We start from the raw sequence: 18,118 nt of genomic DNA, 5'->3' as shown, positions 1-18,118 counted from the left end.
CTAAAGGAGACAGTGAATTATGAATGAATAGCTACTCGACCTTGGACAAACGAGTCACTCTGGGCCCACCTTCTCATCTACAGGATTAGCACGACACCACTTTTCCAGAGGGGCACGGTGAGGCTTTCATGAGGTCACGTAAGGAAAGACGGGTTCTCTTCCCTCCTCGGCCAGCCGGGGCCACTGAAGGCAGGAAGGACCACGAGGACGCTCTATGGGGACCCCACAGCTTCCTGACCCTGTGAGCCCACGATTCCTGTCACCAGCCACGTGCTTATCAATTCTGACCTGTCTTCTTGAGGGTCACGCCTTCAGGAGGCCCTGGCCCAGCCCGGGTGCCTACGGCTCTGACTGGATTACAGCTCTGAGGGCAAAATCGCTCCAGCGAGACCACCGCTGGCCACACAGAACTTCCGGCCCCAGAGCTCAACACCTGCCACTGATCCACTTGAAGACGCCATTCCTCATTGTTCATGGATCAACTACAAGAACTGGGAAGACGGTAGAAATATAGAGAAAGTGGGCCATCATGCTGCATGGACGTAACACCTGTGGGCGGGACTCGAACGCTCTAGAGACAAAGGACTACGAATCCATGAGAACAGACAGCGTTAAAATCATCGAGCGAGGGTCAGAGGGACTGTAGTTTTCCTTTGTGAAATATTCTTTAATATTTAATGATCTTTCGGTTTACAGAGTGAACACTGGAGAGAAGACGCGATGAGGAGGAAGCCGAGTCTTACACGCCGGGCCCAGTGTGGGCCCCCTGCTGCCCGCGTTGCCTTCGAAAGACTCAGCTCAGGGGGCCTGGGTCCGCTTCCCCGGGTAGAAAGGATGGCACCGGGGCGGAAAGGGGGGGCTTTCACGTGAACAGAGCCCCGGGCTGCTCAGGGAGGCCTTCCACACGGACCAGCAGCTCCCTGCACCGAGCACACTCGCCTCCCCTCCTGGCTGAAGCAGGGAGGGAGCACGATCGCTTCCCTCCAGCGCCCTCCTGTGGCAGAGGCCTGCCTCTGGGGACAGCAGCCAGACACTGGGACCTGAGCACCGGCCACACTGACTGGGGCCTAAAACCTGAACAGAAATGTTAGAATGGGTCCAAATGAACGTCTACAAGTCCTGAGAGACGGGGCCATCATTTGAGGCAAGCCAGTGGCCTGTGTGGGCTGTCTACAGAGAGGCGGGGAGTCAAGGCCATTGCCTGTCATAAGTAAGGGTCCGGGGACTGAGCCCCCAGGGCGGGCAGTAGTGCACAGCTCAACGCGGCTTTTCAAAGAGGTATTCGAGATCTGGGGCGCGCAGTCTCTGCTCTTTGTTCTTGTTTTTAGCAAAGTCTCTGAGCATGGTCATGACTTCGTTTTCAAAGATTTCTGGGGCTGGTTTTGCTTCTGCAAGAGAAGAATAGACAGGAAGAACTGTCAGTCAATACTCGGGCACGAGGACCTCGAAACCTGAAACTGTAGCCTTGGCAAAGAACCAGCAGCGACACAGACGGTGTCCGTCCTCCCCCGGAGCGGACCCGGCAGCCTCCCGCGAGTCGGCAAACGGCGGCGGCCCAAACGTGCACGGAGCTCGACTGGGACAGCTGCTCCCGCTGGCCGTGGCTCTCTGGCCGTGGCTCTCTGGCCGTGGCACTGCGCTGGCAGGGCTGCGGAGCTGCAACGGAGACCATCTGGCCGCCGGACAAGGGTATTTACCGTCTGGTCTTTTATGAACAAGTCTGCCGGCCCCTGGCCTGTCCAAAGTCAGCCGCACTGCTCTGCTCGGCACTTGGCGCGCTCCCGTCCTCTGGTTATGCGATGCATTTCCTGAGGCAAAACCCCTCAGTTGTACATGACAAACTAGAGGCTCTGCGAACTGAAGCCAAAAGGAATTCATCACGAGGCCACCTGGGGCGCACAACGTGGACGTAAGTCAGGAGAACCGGGCTCCAACGGACAGACAACGGCATCGAGAGCTGAGACACACGAGTGTCGCCGTGGGCGCGCTCACCTCCCGCCTCTCTCTCCACATTGAGATGCTCACTTAAGGTCCAACTTAAGGTTCGAGTTACAAGGAGAGCCTCCCACTGGGAAAGCCTGGGGAACGTGCTGGCGGTGACCCTCCTGTCAGGACCACATGCTGGGGCCGGGGTGGGGGCACTCCTCAAAATGATGCCCGATCCCCCCTCACTCAGCACACAGCCCAGCGTCCGGGAGGTTCAGGCTTCCCCCGACGGCGACAGCTGCAGAGCCCACGGCGCCCATCCTGACGACAGAAGCCAGATAACGCACACGGAGCACGACTCTCTGCGAAGTCGTCAGAGAACGCAGGTGGCGGGCAACCAAGCAGCCTAAGGTGTTCGGAAGGGAAGCCCCTCAAAGGAGGAGCTGCACAGGGGCACCTGCTCGCCTGAGACACGCGTGGGAAGGAGAGACACCGGGCACCCTATGAACAGGGAAGAAGAGTCAGGCTAAGATTTCTAACGAACTGCCACAAGCCAAGTGTGGGCTGGCCACAGCCACCAGCGGAGCTCACACCCTGCAGGCTGTTCTCCACAGCCCTCGGAGGTCGCTCCTGACAAGGACGGGGCCCGAGCAGGAGGCCGGAGAGCGCCTCCCTTGGTGATGCGGGCCAGGCGGAGGGGAGCAGCCAACCCTGCAAAACCGGCCCGAGCCCAGCCCAGCCCTTCTCCCCTAAAGAATAAAAGCCTTGGGGCGCCTGGGTGGCTCAGTCGGTTGAGTGTCCGACCTCAGCTCAGGTCATGATCTCACGGTTCGTGGGTTCGAGCCCCGCGTCGGGCTCTGTGCTGACAGCTAGCTCAGAGCCTGGAGCCTGCTTCTGATTCTGTGTCTCCCTCTCTCTCTGACCCTCCCCTGCTCACGCTCTCTCTCTCTCTCTCAGAAATAAATTAAAAAAAAAAAAAAAGAATAAAAGCCTTAAGAGACTAGGAATAGGTCTCCAAATCCAGTCTCCTACAGGGGGTAGAAAGTGAAAAGGAAAATAAAAATATAAGCCTGTGGGACAGGCAGGGCCAGAGAAAGGCCAGCCTCAGGGAGCCCAGGGCCCCAGGGATTGAAGGCGAACCAGGATAACAGGAAAGGCCCTCCCAACTTTCCTTGCCCCAAGGAGGAGGCACCTAGTGGGCACCACAGGAATGTGCGGCTGGGGAAGACTGGGGAAGGACAGAACTCGGAGAGATTCCCTTTGAGGCCCAGAAATGCAAGGAAGGCTGAAAGCGGAGGGGAGAAGAGGAATCCTGAGAAATATTCTGGAAACTCAGCCCCAACTCCAAAGACACGGTAGCAACAGAGGCTTGTGGTGCAGCGAAGGGAAGCAAAAAAAGCGTCTTTTAAAAAAAATTTTTTTTAACATTTATTTTTAATGTTTTAAGAGATGTTTTAAATGTTTTTTAAACATTTAATGTTTTAAATGTTTTAAGAGACAGAGAGAGCGTGAGCGAGGGAGGGACAGAGATAGGGAGACACAGAATCCGAAGCAGACTCCAGGCTCTGAGCTGTCAGCACAGAGCCCGACGTGGGGCTCAAACTTACAACCCGTGAGATCGTGACCTGAGCCGAAGTCAGACGCTTAACCGACTGGAGCTACCCAGGAGCCCAGCTCAGGTCTTGATCTCAGGGTTGTGCGTTCAAGCCCTATGCTGGGCTCCACACTGGGCATGGAGCCTATTTAAAAAACCAAAACCAAAACCAAATCTAAGGAACCTTAACTCCTAACTAGACTGACTTGATCCCCATACAAACAACCTAGGGGAAGTATGCCCATTTCTAGGCCAAAATACTATCTACTTCAGTCTTTACTGTCTTACTCATGTCCAACATTCAATCAAAAATTATGAGATACACATGCACACAAAAGAGGAAAAACACAACGCACTGTGAAGGGACAAAGCAATCACCAGAAAAACTCCGGGATGACCCAGAACTATGAGGGAATTTAAAGTAACTAGTATGTTAAAGACCCTAGTCAAAAAAGTAGACAAAATGTAGGAACAGATAAGCAACCCCAGCAGAGAGCTGGAAACTGTAAAAGTCAAATGTTAATGTTAAAAATAAGAATGCAGTAGCAATAAAGCAGATTGACCTCAACAGGCTCATCAAGAGATTCAACACTTACGGAGGAGGAAGACTGATCAATCAATATTACTGAATAAAAAGTCCTCAAACTGATACATAAGAGGAAAAGAGTTGGGGTGCCTGGCTGGCTCAGCTGAAAGAACAAGCGACTCTTGATCTCAGGGTTGTGAGTTCGAGTCCCATGTTGGGTATAGGGATTACTTAAATATTTTAAAAAGAAAAAAAAAAAGAAAACAGAGAAAAAGAGAGTTAAAGACACAAAACAGAATCCAAAAGCTGTGGGGTAATATTAAACAGTGTAATGGGATCCAACATTTCCAGAGAACCCAAGCACGAAAATCCTAGAAACAAACATGAAGACACAACATGTCCAAGCAGCTAAAAACCAAAGAGGAAATGCTGAAAACATCCAGGAAGAAATGACACACTGTGTACAAATGAATAAAGAAACTCACAGCCGACCTCTTGTCAGAAGCTATGCAAACCAGAAGACAGCACCCAGAATTTGAAGTTAATGCTACGATGAAGGTAATCAAAACAAACCCAAACCCAGCTCAACTCCTGACCAGACCGAATCAATCCTGCACACTAGCAGCCCAGCAAACACAATGTGGCCCCATAAGGAGCTGAGAGAAAATACTGTGAACCTGTAATTCTATACCCAGTGAAACTATTCTTTAAAAATGACAAAAGCAGGGACGCCTGGGTGGCTCAGTCGGTTAAGTGTCCGACTTCAGCTCAGGTCATGATCTCACGGTTCATGGGTTCGAGCCCCGTGTCGGGCTCTGTGCTGACAGCTAGCTCAGAGCCTGGAGCCTGTTTCAGATTCTGTGTCTCTCTTTCTCTGACCCTCCCCTGCTCATGCTGTCTCTCTCTCAGAAATAAACATTAAAAAAAGTTTTTTTTTTAAATGACAAAAGCAGAGAAAATTCTTAATAGCAGACCTGTACCACAAGAAGTATTAAAGGAAGTTCTTTAGGCAGCAGGACTAGGATACCAGAGAGAAACATGGATCTAGGCAAAGAAATGAAGGTCTCTGGAGATAACTGAACAAAGGTAAATAAAAGATATATTTGACGCATTATGTTGTATATTGTGTACCTATATACAACAACTACAAAAGTTATAATCACCTATACACAAATGTAAAATATAATGTATTCTTTTATTTTAAAGTGCTCTAAACGTAACTTTCTAAAGAGAAACAGGAGAAATGGAGTGTAGGCTTACAAGTTAAGTAAAAAGTACAACTGCATCACAGAAGATGGGAGGGAGGATTTGGGAGTGTGTTACTGTGAAGTTCTTACAACATACATGCTTCAGTACAAGAGTATTTGAAGGAAGACTGTGATTCAGGATGTATATTGTAAACCCTGCAGCGATCACTAAAAAAATTATAACGAGAGATATAAAGAATAAGCTAACAGTGGAGGTCATATGAAATTTTAAATGCTCAAAAAAAAAAAACAAAACAAAAAAAAAAAAAACAACCCCATGGAAATAGAAGGAGAAAGGAAAAAAAGAACAGATGAAAAAGCAGGAAACAAAAATGGTAGTTTTTAATTCAACTACATTGCTCTTTAATTATATATAAGGGGCCAAAACACACCAATGGAAAGACAGAGACCATAAGGTTGAATAAAAAAGAGGGGCACCTGGGTGGTGGGTGGTTCAGTCAGTAATGTGTCTGACTTCGGCTCAGGTCATGATCTCACGGCTTGTGAGTTTCGGCCCCTCATCGGACTCTGTGCTGACAGCTCAGAGCCCGGAGCCTGCTTCAGATCCTGTGTCCTTCTCTCGCCCTAGCCCTCCCCTGCTTGTGCTCTGTCCCCCACCTCTCTCTCTTAAGAATACATAAAACATTAAAAAGAAGTTGTTTTTTTTTTTTTAAGTATGAATAAAAAAGAGACTATATGTGCTATCTATAAGAAGCTCAAACAAANTTAAGTGTCCGACTTCAGCTCAGGTCATGATCTCACGGTTCATGGGTTCGAGCCCCGTGTCGGGCTCTGTGCTGACAGCTAGCTCAGAGCCTGGAGCCTGTTTCAGATTCTGTGTCTCTCTTTCTCTGACCCTCCCCTGCTCATGCTGTCTCTCTCTCAGAAATAAACATTAAAAAAAGTTTTTTTTTTAAATGACAAAAGCAGAGAAAATTCTTAATAGCAGACCTGTACCACAAGAAGTATTAAAGGAAGTTCTTTAGGCAGCAGGACTAGGATACCAGAGAGAAACATGGATCTAGGCAAAGAAATGAAGGTCTCTGGAGATAACTGAACAAAGGTAAATAAAAGATATATTTGACGCATTATGTTGTATATTGTGTACCTATATACAACAACTACAAAAGTTATAATCACCTATACACAAATGTAAAATATAATGTATTCTTTTATTTTAAAGTGCTCTAAACGTAACTTTCTAAAGAGAAACAGGAGAAATGGAGTGTAGGCTTACAAGTTAAGTAAAAAGTACAACTGCATCACAGAAGATGGGAGGGAGGATTTGGGAGTGTGTTACTGTGAAGTTCTTACAACATACATGCTTCAGTACAAGAGTATTTGAAGGAAGACTGTGATTCAGGATGTATATTGTAAACCCTGCAGCGATCACTAAAAAAATTATAACGAGAGATATAAAGAATAAGCTAACAGTGGAGGTCATATGAAATTTTAAATGCTCAAAAAAAAAAAACAAAACAAAAAAAAAAAAAACAACCCCATGGAAATAGAAGGAGAAAGGAAAAAAAGAACAGATGAAAAAGCAGGAAACAAAAATGGTAGTTTTTAATTCAACTACATTGCTCTTTAATTATATATAAGGGGCCAAAACACACCAATGGAAAGACAGAGACCATAAGGTTGAATAAAAAAGAGGGGCACCTGGGTGGTGGGTGGTTCAGTCAGTAATGTGTCTGACTTCGGCTCAGGTCATGATCTCACGGCTTGTGAGTTTCGGCCCCTCATCGGACTCTGTGCTGACAGCTCAGAGCCCGGAGCCTGCTTCAGATCCTGTGTCCTTCTCTCGCCCTAGCCCTCCCCTGCTTGTGCTCTGTCCCCCACCTCTCTCTCTTAAGAATACATAAAACATTAAAAAGAAGTTGTTTTTTTTTTAAGTATGAATAAAAAAGAGACTATATGTGCTATCTATAAGAAGCTCAAACAAAATACAAAAACAAAGACATGGGGCACTTGGCTGGCTCAGTTGGTTGAGCATGTGACTCTTGATCTCAGGTTTGTGAATCCGAGCCCCACGTTGGGTGTAGAGATTACTTAAATAAATAAATTTAAAAAAAAAGTGTAAAGACAAAGAGAAGTTCAAAATAAAAGAATGGTTAGGGAGGCAGACTTCTGAGTTAGCCCTCAGTATTTCCTACTCCGTTGGTGTACAGGCCCTGCACAACCTTCAGCACTGTGAGCACAATGGTCTTTACTACCACGATCACGCTGTGTCACACAGCACAGCTGACCTCCGGATGGGGAAATTACCCAGGTGGTTCTAACCTAATCATGTGTGGTTTTTTCACGCTCTCTCTCAAAATAAATAAACTTAGAGGTGCCTGGGTGGCTCAGTCGGTTAAGCGTCCGACTTCGGCTCAGGTCAGATCTCACAGGTCGTGGGTTCGAGCCCCGCATCAGGCTCTATGCTGACAGCTCAGAGCCTGGAGCCTGTTTCAGATTCTGTGTCTCCCTCTCTCTCTCTCTCTGCCCCTCCCCCACTCATGCTCTGTCTCTGTCTCAAAATAAATAAACTATTTAAAAAATTTAAAAAAGCAACAAAATAAATAAACTTAAAAAAAGGGAAAGACATTATATAATGGCAAAAAAGTCCATTCATCAATACAACAATCCTAAATATGTTTTCATACCACAGAGCTTCAAAACACATGAAGGAAAACCTGAGAGAATCTAAAGGAGTAACAGACAAATCTGCAATTACGATTTGCAACTTTGACACTCTTTGATTAGTTGACAGAAAATGTACAGAGAAAGCCAGTCAGCATACCAGGACATGAAGAACGGTATCACCCAAGCTGACCTAGTTGACATTTATGGCACACTTCACCAATGGGGGCAAAAGACACGGTATGTTCAAATAAGTGCACGTGAAAAATTTATCAAATATCATGACCACAGTTCAGGTCATAAAACAAATTTCAACAAACTTAACTGAAACCATACAACATACGTTCTGTGGTCACAATGTTTTCAATGACAGAGAAATATCTGGAAATATTTTAAATGAAACTTTTAAATAACCCATGGATCAAAGAGGAAGTCAGAAGGGAAATTAGAACATATTTTGAACTGAATGCAAATGAAAACATTAACACATCCAAAGTGGCAACATGAAGCTAAAGCAGTGCTTAGAGGGAAATTTATAGCATTAAATGTGCACAGTAGCAAAGGAGGTCTCAAATCAGGGAGCTCAACCTCCCCCTTCGGAAACTAAAAAAATAAGAGCAAATTAAGCCCAACACAAGCAGAAAAAAAGGAAATAATAACGAACAGAAATCAATGGAATTAGAAAGAGAGAGAAAAATCAATGAAATCAAAAGCTGGTTCTCTGAAAAAATAAATAAAACTGATAAACTTTTAGCCAGACTGATCAAGAAAAAAAGAAAAACCCACAAATCACCAACATTAAAAATAAAGGAGGGACCTCGCTACGGCTCTTCAGACATTCAAAGAAAAAGGGAATACTTTCACAACTTAGATTTAACAGCTTATGTGACAATGGGCAAATTTATTAAAGACACACAGACTAACAAATCTCATCCAAGGAGAAACCGGTAACTGGAATTGTTCCATAGCTAGTAAAAAAAAAAAAAAAAAAATTAGACTTTACGCTTAAAAACTTCCAATGAAGGAAACCTAAGATCCAGATGGCTTCCCTAGCAAATTGTACCAAACATTTAAGGAAGTAATAATACCAATTTTATCTACTCTTCCAGGAAATGAGAGAGGAGAGCACTTCACAACTCATTTTGTGAAGCCAGCATGACTCTGACCCAACCAGATGAGATTACAAGAAAACTACACACCAATTCCCTCATGAAGACAGATACAAAGATCTTCAAAATATTAGCAAATCAAATACTAATCAAGAACAGGTGGTGTTTATCACAGGAATGCAAGGTTGGTTCAATACCTAAAAATCAAGCAATCAAAAATTCATCATTATCGGGGCGCCTGGGTGGCTTAGTCGGTTAAGCGTCTGACTTTCGCTTAAGTCATGATCTCGCGGTTCGTGGGTTCGAGCCCTGCGTCGGGCTGACTGCCAGCTCAGAGCCTGGAGCCTGTTTCAGTCTGTGACTCCCTCTCTCTCTGACCCTCCCCTGCTCATGCTGTCTCTCTCTCTCTCTCTCCTAGAAATAAATAAAACATTAAAAAATTTTATTAAAAAAATTCATCATTATCAATAAACTAAAGGAAAAAAAATCATATGAGCAAAAAATGATTATTTCTATAGAGATGCCTAGAAAGTGCCTGACAAAATTCAGTATCTATCTATGAAAAAACACTCAATATGCTAAAACCAGGAGAAAATTTTCTCAATCTGATAAAAGGCATTTACAACTAACCTAAAGCTAACATTTTATTTATTTATTTATATTATCTTTTAAAAGTTTACTTTTGAGAGCATGTGTGGGCCCCCCCCATGCACACAGACACACACAGGCAGGGGAAGGGCAGGGTGAGGGCGGGACAGAGGTTCTGAAGCGGGTTCTGTGCTAACGGCCGAGAGCTTGATGCGGGATTCAAACTCACGAGCAATGAGATTATGACCTGAGCCTAAGTCGGACACTTGACTGACTGAGCCACCCAGGCGCCCCCAGCTAACATTACACTTAATGATGAAAGACTGAACACGTCCCCCCTGACGGGGGAACAAAGCAAGGATGCCTGCTCTCACTGCTGCTACTCAGCGTCATACCAGACCCCAGACAGTGCAATAAAGCAAATTAAAGATCCAAAAGGCATACAATACAGGTTGGAAAAGAAGAAGGAAAACCATCCCTGTTCACAGGTGACACAGCTGTCTACATGGAAAATCCCAAAGAATCTACAAAATAGCTTCTAGCTCTGAGTGAGCTTAGCAAGGTTACAGGATACAAAAACCCTACATTCCACCAACAATGGGAAAGTGGGAACTTCTTTCAAAGTACTATTTATAACGGCACCAAAATACATGAAATACTTAGGTATAAATCCAGCAAAACATGTCCAAAATACTCTGAAAACTGCACAACACGACTGTAGCAGTCAGACTTCTAGGATGGCCCTCGCTGAGGTCCACCTCCTGGTATCAAGCCCTTGTGTGAGCCCCACCCCCACCCTGGGCTGCACCTAATGATTTGATTCGAGCCAACAGAACTCAGCAAGGATAACAGAAAGTCATTTCTGTGATTATGTTACAAAACAGAGACTTCCGTCTTCCCAGCAGACTCCTCTGTCGCCTTCCCGGCTGGCAGGCTCCGAAGACACAAGCTGCCAAGTGGGAGAGGCGCTGGTGACAACGGACAGAAGGCAGCTTCCAGGCACCAGCCAGCAGGGAACGGCCTGCAGGTGGGGAGCCTGGAGGAACTTCACTCTGCCAACAGCAGAGAGAACTTGAAGCCGCTCCTCCCCCAGCAGAGCCTCCAGATGAAAGCCCCGAGCCGAGGCTGACACCTTGACTGTAACCTCATGATGGAATAAAGCACAGGACCCAGCTAAGCCATGCCTGGATTCCAGACCCACAGCAACGCTGAGATAATAAAGGTGGGTTTAAGTCAGTAAATTCTGGGGTAATCTGTTATGCAACAATAGAGAACATGCAGATTAAAGAAGTCAAAGACCAGGGCGCCTGGGGGGCTCAGTCAGTTAAAGATCCGACTTCCGCTCGGGTCATGATCTCATGGTTCACGGGTTCGAGCCCCGCGTCGGGCTCTGTGCTGACAGCTTAGAGCCTGGAGCCTGCTTCAGATTCTGTGTGCCTCTCTCTCTGCCCCTCCCTCATTCATGCTCTGTCTCTCTCTCTCTTTCTCCAAAAGTGAAAAACATTAAAAAAAAATTTTTTAAAGAGGTCAAAGACCTAAATAAGTGACAGCATGTTCATAGATTAGACAATTCTAAATTGCTAAAAATATTTTCCCAAATTGATCCGTTGATTTAACACAACTCTAATCAAAATCCAAGTAGGATTTTTGTTTGTTCGTTTTAGAGAAATTGAACAGGTGATTCTAAACCAATAAAATTCCTAGAAGAAAACAGAGAAAATCTGTGACTTTGAATATGGCGGAGTTCTCAGACACTGTATCAAAAGCACAATCCACTAAACCACCGAAGGAAACATCGTACATCACCAACATTAAAAACTGCTTCTTGCGGCGCTCCTGGGGGGCTCCATGGGTTAAGCCTCCAACTTCAGCTCAGGTCATGATCTCGCAGTTCACGAGTTTGAGTCCCAAGTCAGGCTCTGTGCTAACAACTCAGATTCTGTGACTCCCTCCTCTCTCACTCAAATACAAACAAACATTAAAAAAAAAAAAAACCCTGCTCTTTGAAAGATAATGTTAAGAAAATAAAAAGACAGAGTGCTTGGGTGGCTCAGTCGGTTAAGCATCCAACTTCGGCTCAGGTCATGATCTCACAGTTCGAGGGTTTGAGCCCCGCATCGGGCTCTGTGCTGCCAGCTCAGAGCCTGGAGCTTGTTTCAGATTCTGTATCTCCCTCTCTCTCTGACCTTCCCCTGCTCACGCTGTCTCTCTCACTCTCTCTCAGAAATAGATAATTAAAAAAAAAATTTTTTTAAAGAAAAGAAAAAGACAAGCCGTGGACAAGTAGAAAGAAATTTGCAAGACACATACCTGATAAAGGACTTGAATCTGACATAAAGAACACTCAAAACTCAATTAGAAAATAAGCCCAATTAGGGGCGCCTGAGCGGCTCAGTTGGTTAAGCCTCTGACTTTGGCTCAGGTCATGATCTCACAGTTCATGGGTTCAAGCTGAATCAGGCTCTGTAACAGGCAGCTAGCTCAGAGCCTGAAGCCTGCTTTGGATTCTGTGTCTCCCCCTCTCTCTGACCCTCCCCTGCTCATGCTATCTCTCTTTCTCTCTCAGAAATAAATAAAACGTTAAAAAAGAAAAGAAGCCAAATAAAGAAAAAACACAAAGGTGGGGTAAGATTTGAAGAGACGTATCACCAAAGATAGAGCAATGGCAAATAAGCACTGAAAAATAGAGTCTTACCATCCTTAATTATTAGAGCTGTGCTAATACCACTGCGTGTTCCTTAGAGTGGCTAAAAACAATACCAAAACCCTGGTAATACCAAGTGCCTGTAAGGATGTGGAACTTCACACCAAGTCCCTGGAAATCGCTGGTCTGTTTTCTGCCCCTACGGTTTTGTCTTTCCAAGAATATCATATAAATGGTATCACATGGTATGTATGGCCAGTCTTTGATCATGGCCCCTTTCACTCAACACAGGAGTCAGCAAACTGTGGCCTGTGAACTAAGAATGACTTTCAAGGGGCACCTGGGTGGCTCAGTTGGTTAAGCGTCCAACTTCAGCTCAGGTCATGATCTCACTGCTTGTGGGTTCGAGCCCCGTGTTGGCCTCTGTGCTGACAGCTCAGAGCCTGGAGTCCGCTTCAGATTCTGTCTCCCTCTCTCTCTGCCCCTCCCCCACTCAGTCGCTCGCGTGCGCTCTCAAAATTGAATAAATGTTAAAAAAATTTAAAAAGAAAAAAGAATGACTTTTAAGTGGTTGAGGAAAAAAGTCAGAAGTATATTTCATGACATGTGAAAATGAGATGAAATTCAAGGATCTGTGCCTCTCAATGCAATTTTATTCTATCACAGTCACACTCAATTGTTTACCTATTTATTATCCAAAAGCAGGAAGTGAATATCATGCCAGAAACTATATGGTCTGTAAAGCCTACAATATTTACTACCTGTCCCATTATAGAAAAAGTCTGTCATAAACATACACTTACAATAAGACTCATTAACCCTTCTCCTGGGCATTTATCCAAGAAAAACTAAAATATATACCCACAAAAAGCTATATGCAAACATTTATAGTGGCTTATTCATAATCACCTAAAACTGGAGACACCATGATGTCCCTCAGTAGGTCAACAGATAGACAAACTGTGGCACACTCACACGACAGAACTTCACTCAGCAACACTAAAGGCCAGCATGTAAATAGTTTACACCTTGCGGGCTTTACAATGGCTACCTAAGCTTCTAGACTCTGTACCATGACACTTAATTAATGGAACCTACAGGATGGTTTCTATCTTGTGACTCAAACTTGGACTGGAAACACAAAAACCGAGGACAAGATGTCCCCTAATATCCATTCTCCCACTTTTCCTTGATAACAGAACCCCCAAGTTACCTGGACACAGGGACTGTACTGTTTTCTCATTATGATGAGAAATAGTGACTAAACCGTGGCTAATGGAAAATAGGTGGAAGCATGGTATATAATTTCCTGAGAAGGATCCACAAAGAGTCAGGTGTGCGCTTCTATACGTTTACTCCTGGCTGAAACATGGACAGGACAGACAGAGCCTCAGCAACCACCTTCGACCCTGAGGCAGATGGTACACGCTGAGGATGAGGGAGCAGCCAATCCAGAGGAACCTGGACCTTATGATTTCTGAACGGAATGCCTACCTCTGCACTTCTGTTATGACACAGAAATATAGTTCTCACTTGTTTATGTTATTACTGTTTGGGATTTTTGTTTTTTGTTTTTTTACTCACAGTCAAAACTAACCCTCACTATACATGGAGTGAATTATTCTTCCCAAAGGCAGCACCAGAATGACACCACTGAAGAACTCTTACTACGCAGACTTCTAGAGCTGTCTGGTTCCACACCATTCTCAGCCTGGTTTTTCTAGAACCCTGCCTTTGATGCACTGAGCTTTCCACACCAAGCCACTAAACTCCCTTTCTGCTTCGACATGTTTCTATTGCTTGCAAATGCACTTTAAGTAATAAAACAATTTTGCACACTTCGAAAAACTTGGGTTGAGTGTCTATTGCATGAATGAATGAAAATGGATGTGATTCCAGACGCAAATCAGCATAAGTCATCCTATTTTTCACATCATGCTGCTCGCTTATCATGCCCAGTACCTGTGGCCCAGTAGTAAATATCCCAGTCATTGCTGGGCTCATTAATCAGGCGGTCATACAGGTTCAGCTGTCTCTCTGTCATGCGGTGCAGATATTCTTTAGCAAAGAGGCTAAAAACGAGAAAGAGAGAGAAGGGAGTTGAAAAGGCGGTCTCCAGTACCAAAGAGAAGTAACAGCAAGACCCATATTTCCCTACCTAAGCAGGATACAGTTTTCCAACATTCCCCTCTTCCTGCTCTCATACAGTAGCCGGGCTCTTTTGGTTTCTATGGATTCATCAGTTCGCTCCTGCCACGGAGGTAAAGGAATCTCAATCATGTCTTTTTGGGAATCTGTTGGGCTGTCGCCTCTGTAGAAACGGCTGAATGCTGGTGTGCTGAGAGAGGGGGACACTAGGTGGCGCCTTGACAGAGCAAGCATCTGAAATAAATAAAGCACAAACATCTTTATAATGACTACCATCGCTGTCATTCGCTCAACACTTCCTGGGTGGGAAGCTTATTCAATCTCATTTAGTCCCTAAGAAGTTGTGTGGATACCGTCCCCACTTTATAGCTTAGGAAGCTGAGGCTAGCAGAGGTTAAATAACTTACCAAGGTCACCTGAATAGTGACTGCAGTTGGCAGTAGAACCCAGCCCTAATTGCACACGTGTTCTTAACAAGTACCCTTCCAGAAATTCTCCAGCAGAAGCATCTTCTCCTTCCTTCATATTCTCTTAACATTCTTATGGTGTGGCATGTATTTTAGTCACTTACCTGTGTTAGAATCTGAGCATACGGTGATGGCATGGTCCCTAATCCCCAGAAGGCTCCCAATCTAGAGATGGGTAAAACCTACCAAGATGCAATGAGAAGGTAGTGACGGCAGCACGACGGTGGAACAGGAAGCCCCCCCGCCCTTTCCATGGAGACAGCCACTCCACAACAATACATGGACCAATTCCTTTTATGAGAAATCCAGAAACCAGGTAAGAGGCTCCTGAAACAAGAAGTCAGCAAATCCTGCCAATTTAGAATTTATATGCACAAACCTAGAGAAGAGATATCCACACACAAATGCTTGAGAAGCTCCCAGGATCTCTAGTCAGGCTGACTGCTGAAGGTCTTTCCTTGTACAGTCAGTCGAAGAAGACTAGGAGAGCGGGCTGTTTTTTCAAAAGCCTAGACCCAATATAAATTTGCAAGGGACACGAAGAAACAGGATACGTGGCCCAATCAAAGAAACAAATCTCTAGAAGCCAACCCTAAAGAAATAGAGGCGTAAGAATTACCTGACAAAGAATTCAAAACAACTGTCATCAAGATGTTCAATTTGTTCTGGAAAGCAATGCATGACAATATCAACAGCGAGAAATATTAAAGGGAACCAAACAAAAATTTTAGAGCTAAAGAATACAATAACCAAATAAAAACAATTTGCTTCAGGGGTTAACTAGCAGACTTGATCGAGCAGAAGAATTAATCAGTGAACTCAAAGACAGGTGATTTGAAATTTCCCAATCAGAGAAAGAAAGAAAAAAAAAAAAAAAAGAATGAAAAGGAGTGAAATATTCCTAAGGGATTTATGGGACATCACCAAGCAAACCAACAAAACTATTATGGGGTACCAGAAGGAGAAAATATAAAGGAACAGAAAGCTCATTTAAAGAAATGGCCAGGGGTGGCTGGCTGGCTGGCTCGGTAAGTGGAGCATGTGACTATTGATCTTGGGGTTGTGAGTTCGACCCACCCACTGGGTGTACAGCTTACTTAAAAAAAAAATTAACACAAAGAAATGGCCAGAAACTTTCCAAATTTGGGGAAGTTTGGACGTCTAAATTCAAGAGGCCCAAAGGACAATCAAGAGCAACACAAAAGCATACGAAAGCATAAAGATCATCATTAAAGATACACATATGACAAATACAGAATACCGTAATACTGTAACAGTGGTACGTAAACCACTTTTAATGCTGGTAGAGAAGATAAAAGAGAAAAACATTAAAAAATAATTAAAATATGCTAATGGATACACGATATACAAATACGCAATCGCAACATCGATAATGTAAAGCTGGAGGAGTAAAAGAGTAGTTTTTTGGGATGAGAGTGAAGTTAAATTGTTATCATCTTAAAATGGATTACTACATTTTATGGAAGCCATAGTAATCAAGAAGAAAATATCCACAGAAGATACAATTAGAAAATGAGGAAAGGATTGAAGTGGGTCTCTACAAACAAAACAAAACAATGAGTCACAAAGGATAACAAGGGAGAAAAAAAGCGACTCAAAAGCTACAAGACAAATAGAAAACAACAAAATGGCAACAGTAAGTTTTTCTTGATCAGTAATTATACGTAAATGAACTAAACTCTCCAAACAAAACACTAGAGTGGCTAGATGGATTAAAAAACAGAGTCGGAGCATACACTGTTACAACTGACTCCTTTTTTAAAATTTTTTTTAATGTTTTATTTATTTCTGAGAGAGAGACAGCATGCGCAGGGGAGGGTAAGTGAGAGAGGGAGACACAGAATCTAAAGCAGGCTCCAGGCTCTGAGCTAGCAGTCAGCACAGAGCCCAATGCAGGGCTTGAACCCACAAACCGTGAGATCATGACCTGAGCCAAAGTCGGATGCTTAACCAACTGAGTCACCCAGGTGCCCCACAACTGACTCCTTTTAGATGTAAGAATACACAGGCTGAAAGTCAAAGGATGAAAAAAAGATAACCGGTGCAAAAGGTAACCAAAGAGCAAAGATGGCACTATTTATGTCAGTCAAAACAGGCTTTACATCAAAAACTGTCATGAGAGTTAAGGGACATTTTATAATGATAAAAGGGTCAATGCACCAGGAATACATAACAATCATAAATATACACGCAGCCAACATCAGAGCACCCAAATACGTGAAGGAAACACTGACACAAATAAAGAAATAAACAGCAACACAATAAAAATAGACTTCAGTACTCCACATTCAGTAATGGACAGAACATCTAGACAGAAGATCAATAAGTAAACAGAAGATCTGAACAACACTATAGATCAAGTGGAACAAAACAGACATATACAGAACATTTCAGCAGAACACATTCTTCGCAAGCACACTGAGAATATTCTCCAAGATAGATCACGATGGGTTGCAAAACAAGTTTTATCAAATTAAAAAAGATTAAAATGATACAAAGTATCTTTTCTGACCACAATGAACTAAAACTAGAGATCCACAGCAGAAGGAAGACTGAAAAGTTCACAAATTTGTTAAAATTAACACACTTCAGGTCATGAATAAACCAATCGTTCTAACGGGTCCAAGAAAAAATCAAAAGGGGAATTCGAATATATCTTGAGACAAACGAAAACCCAACATACGAAAAATTATGAGATGCAATAAAAAAGTAGAAGTTTACGGTCAGAAAAGCCTACATTGAAAAAAAATTACGATGTGAAATCCTAACAGATATTAAAGACACAAGAACAGAGTCTTAAGAACAGAGAGAAGCGGCGCACAGAGGCGGTGCAGGCAGCTCCACCTGGGGAACAGGTGAAATCTGAATTGGGTGTCGCACGAGACAGCCACACAGTGGGCTCCGAAAAGAGTGGATGTGACCTGAACCCCTTATGTTGCAAGACGGATCTCTCCTTGGGTCTGCCCTTGCCCTGGGTTATCAGGCAGCCGGAGGCTCCTCGCAGTCTCCACGACTGCGTTGGCAGACGAAGCTCAGTCCCCACTAAGGCCTGTCCGGGACCCTAAAACCTCCACTCTCCTCACCCGTGCCAGCCCCGGGAACATGGTGGCCACCGCCATCCTTCCCGACCCGCACCGGACGCCTGTGGCCAGGCCACTTCCGGGAGCTTCCGGATGCCTCCACCGTGGGCCTCAGCTCCGAGGCCCTGAGCCGGAAGATGAGT

At 44.4% G+C, this 18,118-nt stretch overlaps 1 protein-coding gene across 3 annotated transcripts; it reads right to left on the bottom strand.

The window, feature by feature from the left end:
* Window positions 1–638: 638 nt before the first annotated feature.
* SDHAF2 (succinate dehydrogenase complex assembly factor 2) lies at window positions 639–18,113 on the bottom strand. 3 transcript variants are annotated; one of them, XM_039253566.1, is made up of 5 exons: window positions 17,979–18,113; window positions 14,979–15,056; window positions 14,418–14,641; window positions 14,222–14,331; window positions 639–1,388 (listed from the first exon to the last, which is right to left on the bottom strand). In XM_039253566.1, exons 1-5 carry the CDS (start codon window positions 18,012–18,014, stop codon window positions 1,258–1,260), a joined length of 579 nt encoding a protein of 192 aa, XP_039109497.1. In that variant the 5' UTR covers window positions 18,015–18,113; the 3' UTR covers window positions 639–1,257. The 3 variants fall into 3 exon arrangements, with proteins under 3 accessions (XP_039109497.1, XP_039109498.1, XP_039109499.1); XM_039253567.1 differs by lacking the exon at window positions 14,979–15,056 and having other exon boundaries at window positions 17,979–18,111; XM_039253568.1 differs by lacking the exons at window positions 14,979–15,056; window positions 17,979–18,113 and adding an exon at window positions 14,815–14,962.
* Window positions 18,114–18,118: the final 5 nt, after the last annotated feature.

The sequence above is a fragment of the Hyaena hyaena genome, unplaced genomic scaffold, assembly GCF_003009895.1.
Source record: "Hyaena hyaena isolate Hyena2069 unplaced genomic scaffold, ASM300989v1 scaffold_456, whole genome shotgun sequence".
Lineage (NCBI taxonomy): Eukaryota > Metazoa > Chordata > Mammalia > Carnivora > Hyaenidae > Hyaena > Hyaena hyaena.
This window is presented reverse-complemented; position numbering and strand designations above follow the sequence as displayed.

What these genes read in the sequence shown, in the direction of transcription:
- SDHAF2 (XM_039253566.1), bottom strand. Translation starts at nt 18,014, where the DNA reads ATGGCGGTGGCCACCATGTTCCCGGGGCTGGCACGG. An exon ending in ATGCTCAGATTCTAACACAG is followed by an intron (nt 14,642 to 14,978) that starts GTAAGTGACTAA and finishes TATTTATTTCAG; the next exon opens with ATGCTTGCTCTGTCAAGGCG. An exon ending in TATTTACTACTGGGCCACAG is followed by an intron (nt 1,389 to 14,221) that starts GTACTGGGCATG and finishes CTTCTCTTGCAG; the next exon opens with AAGCAAAACCAGCCCCAGAA.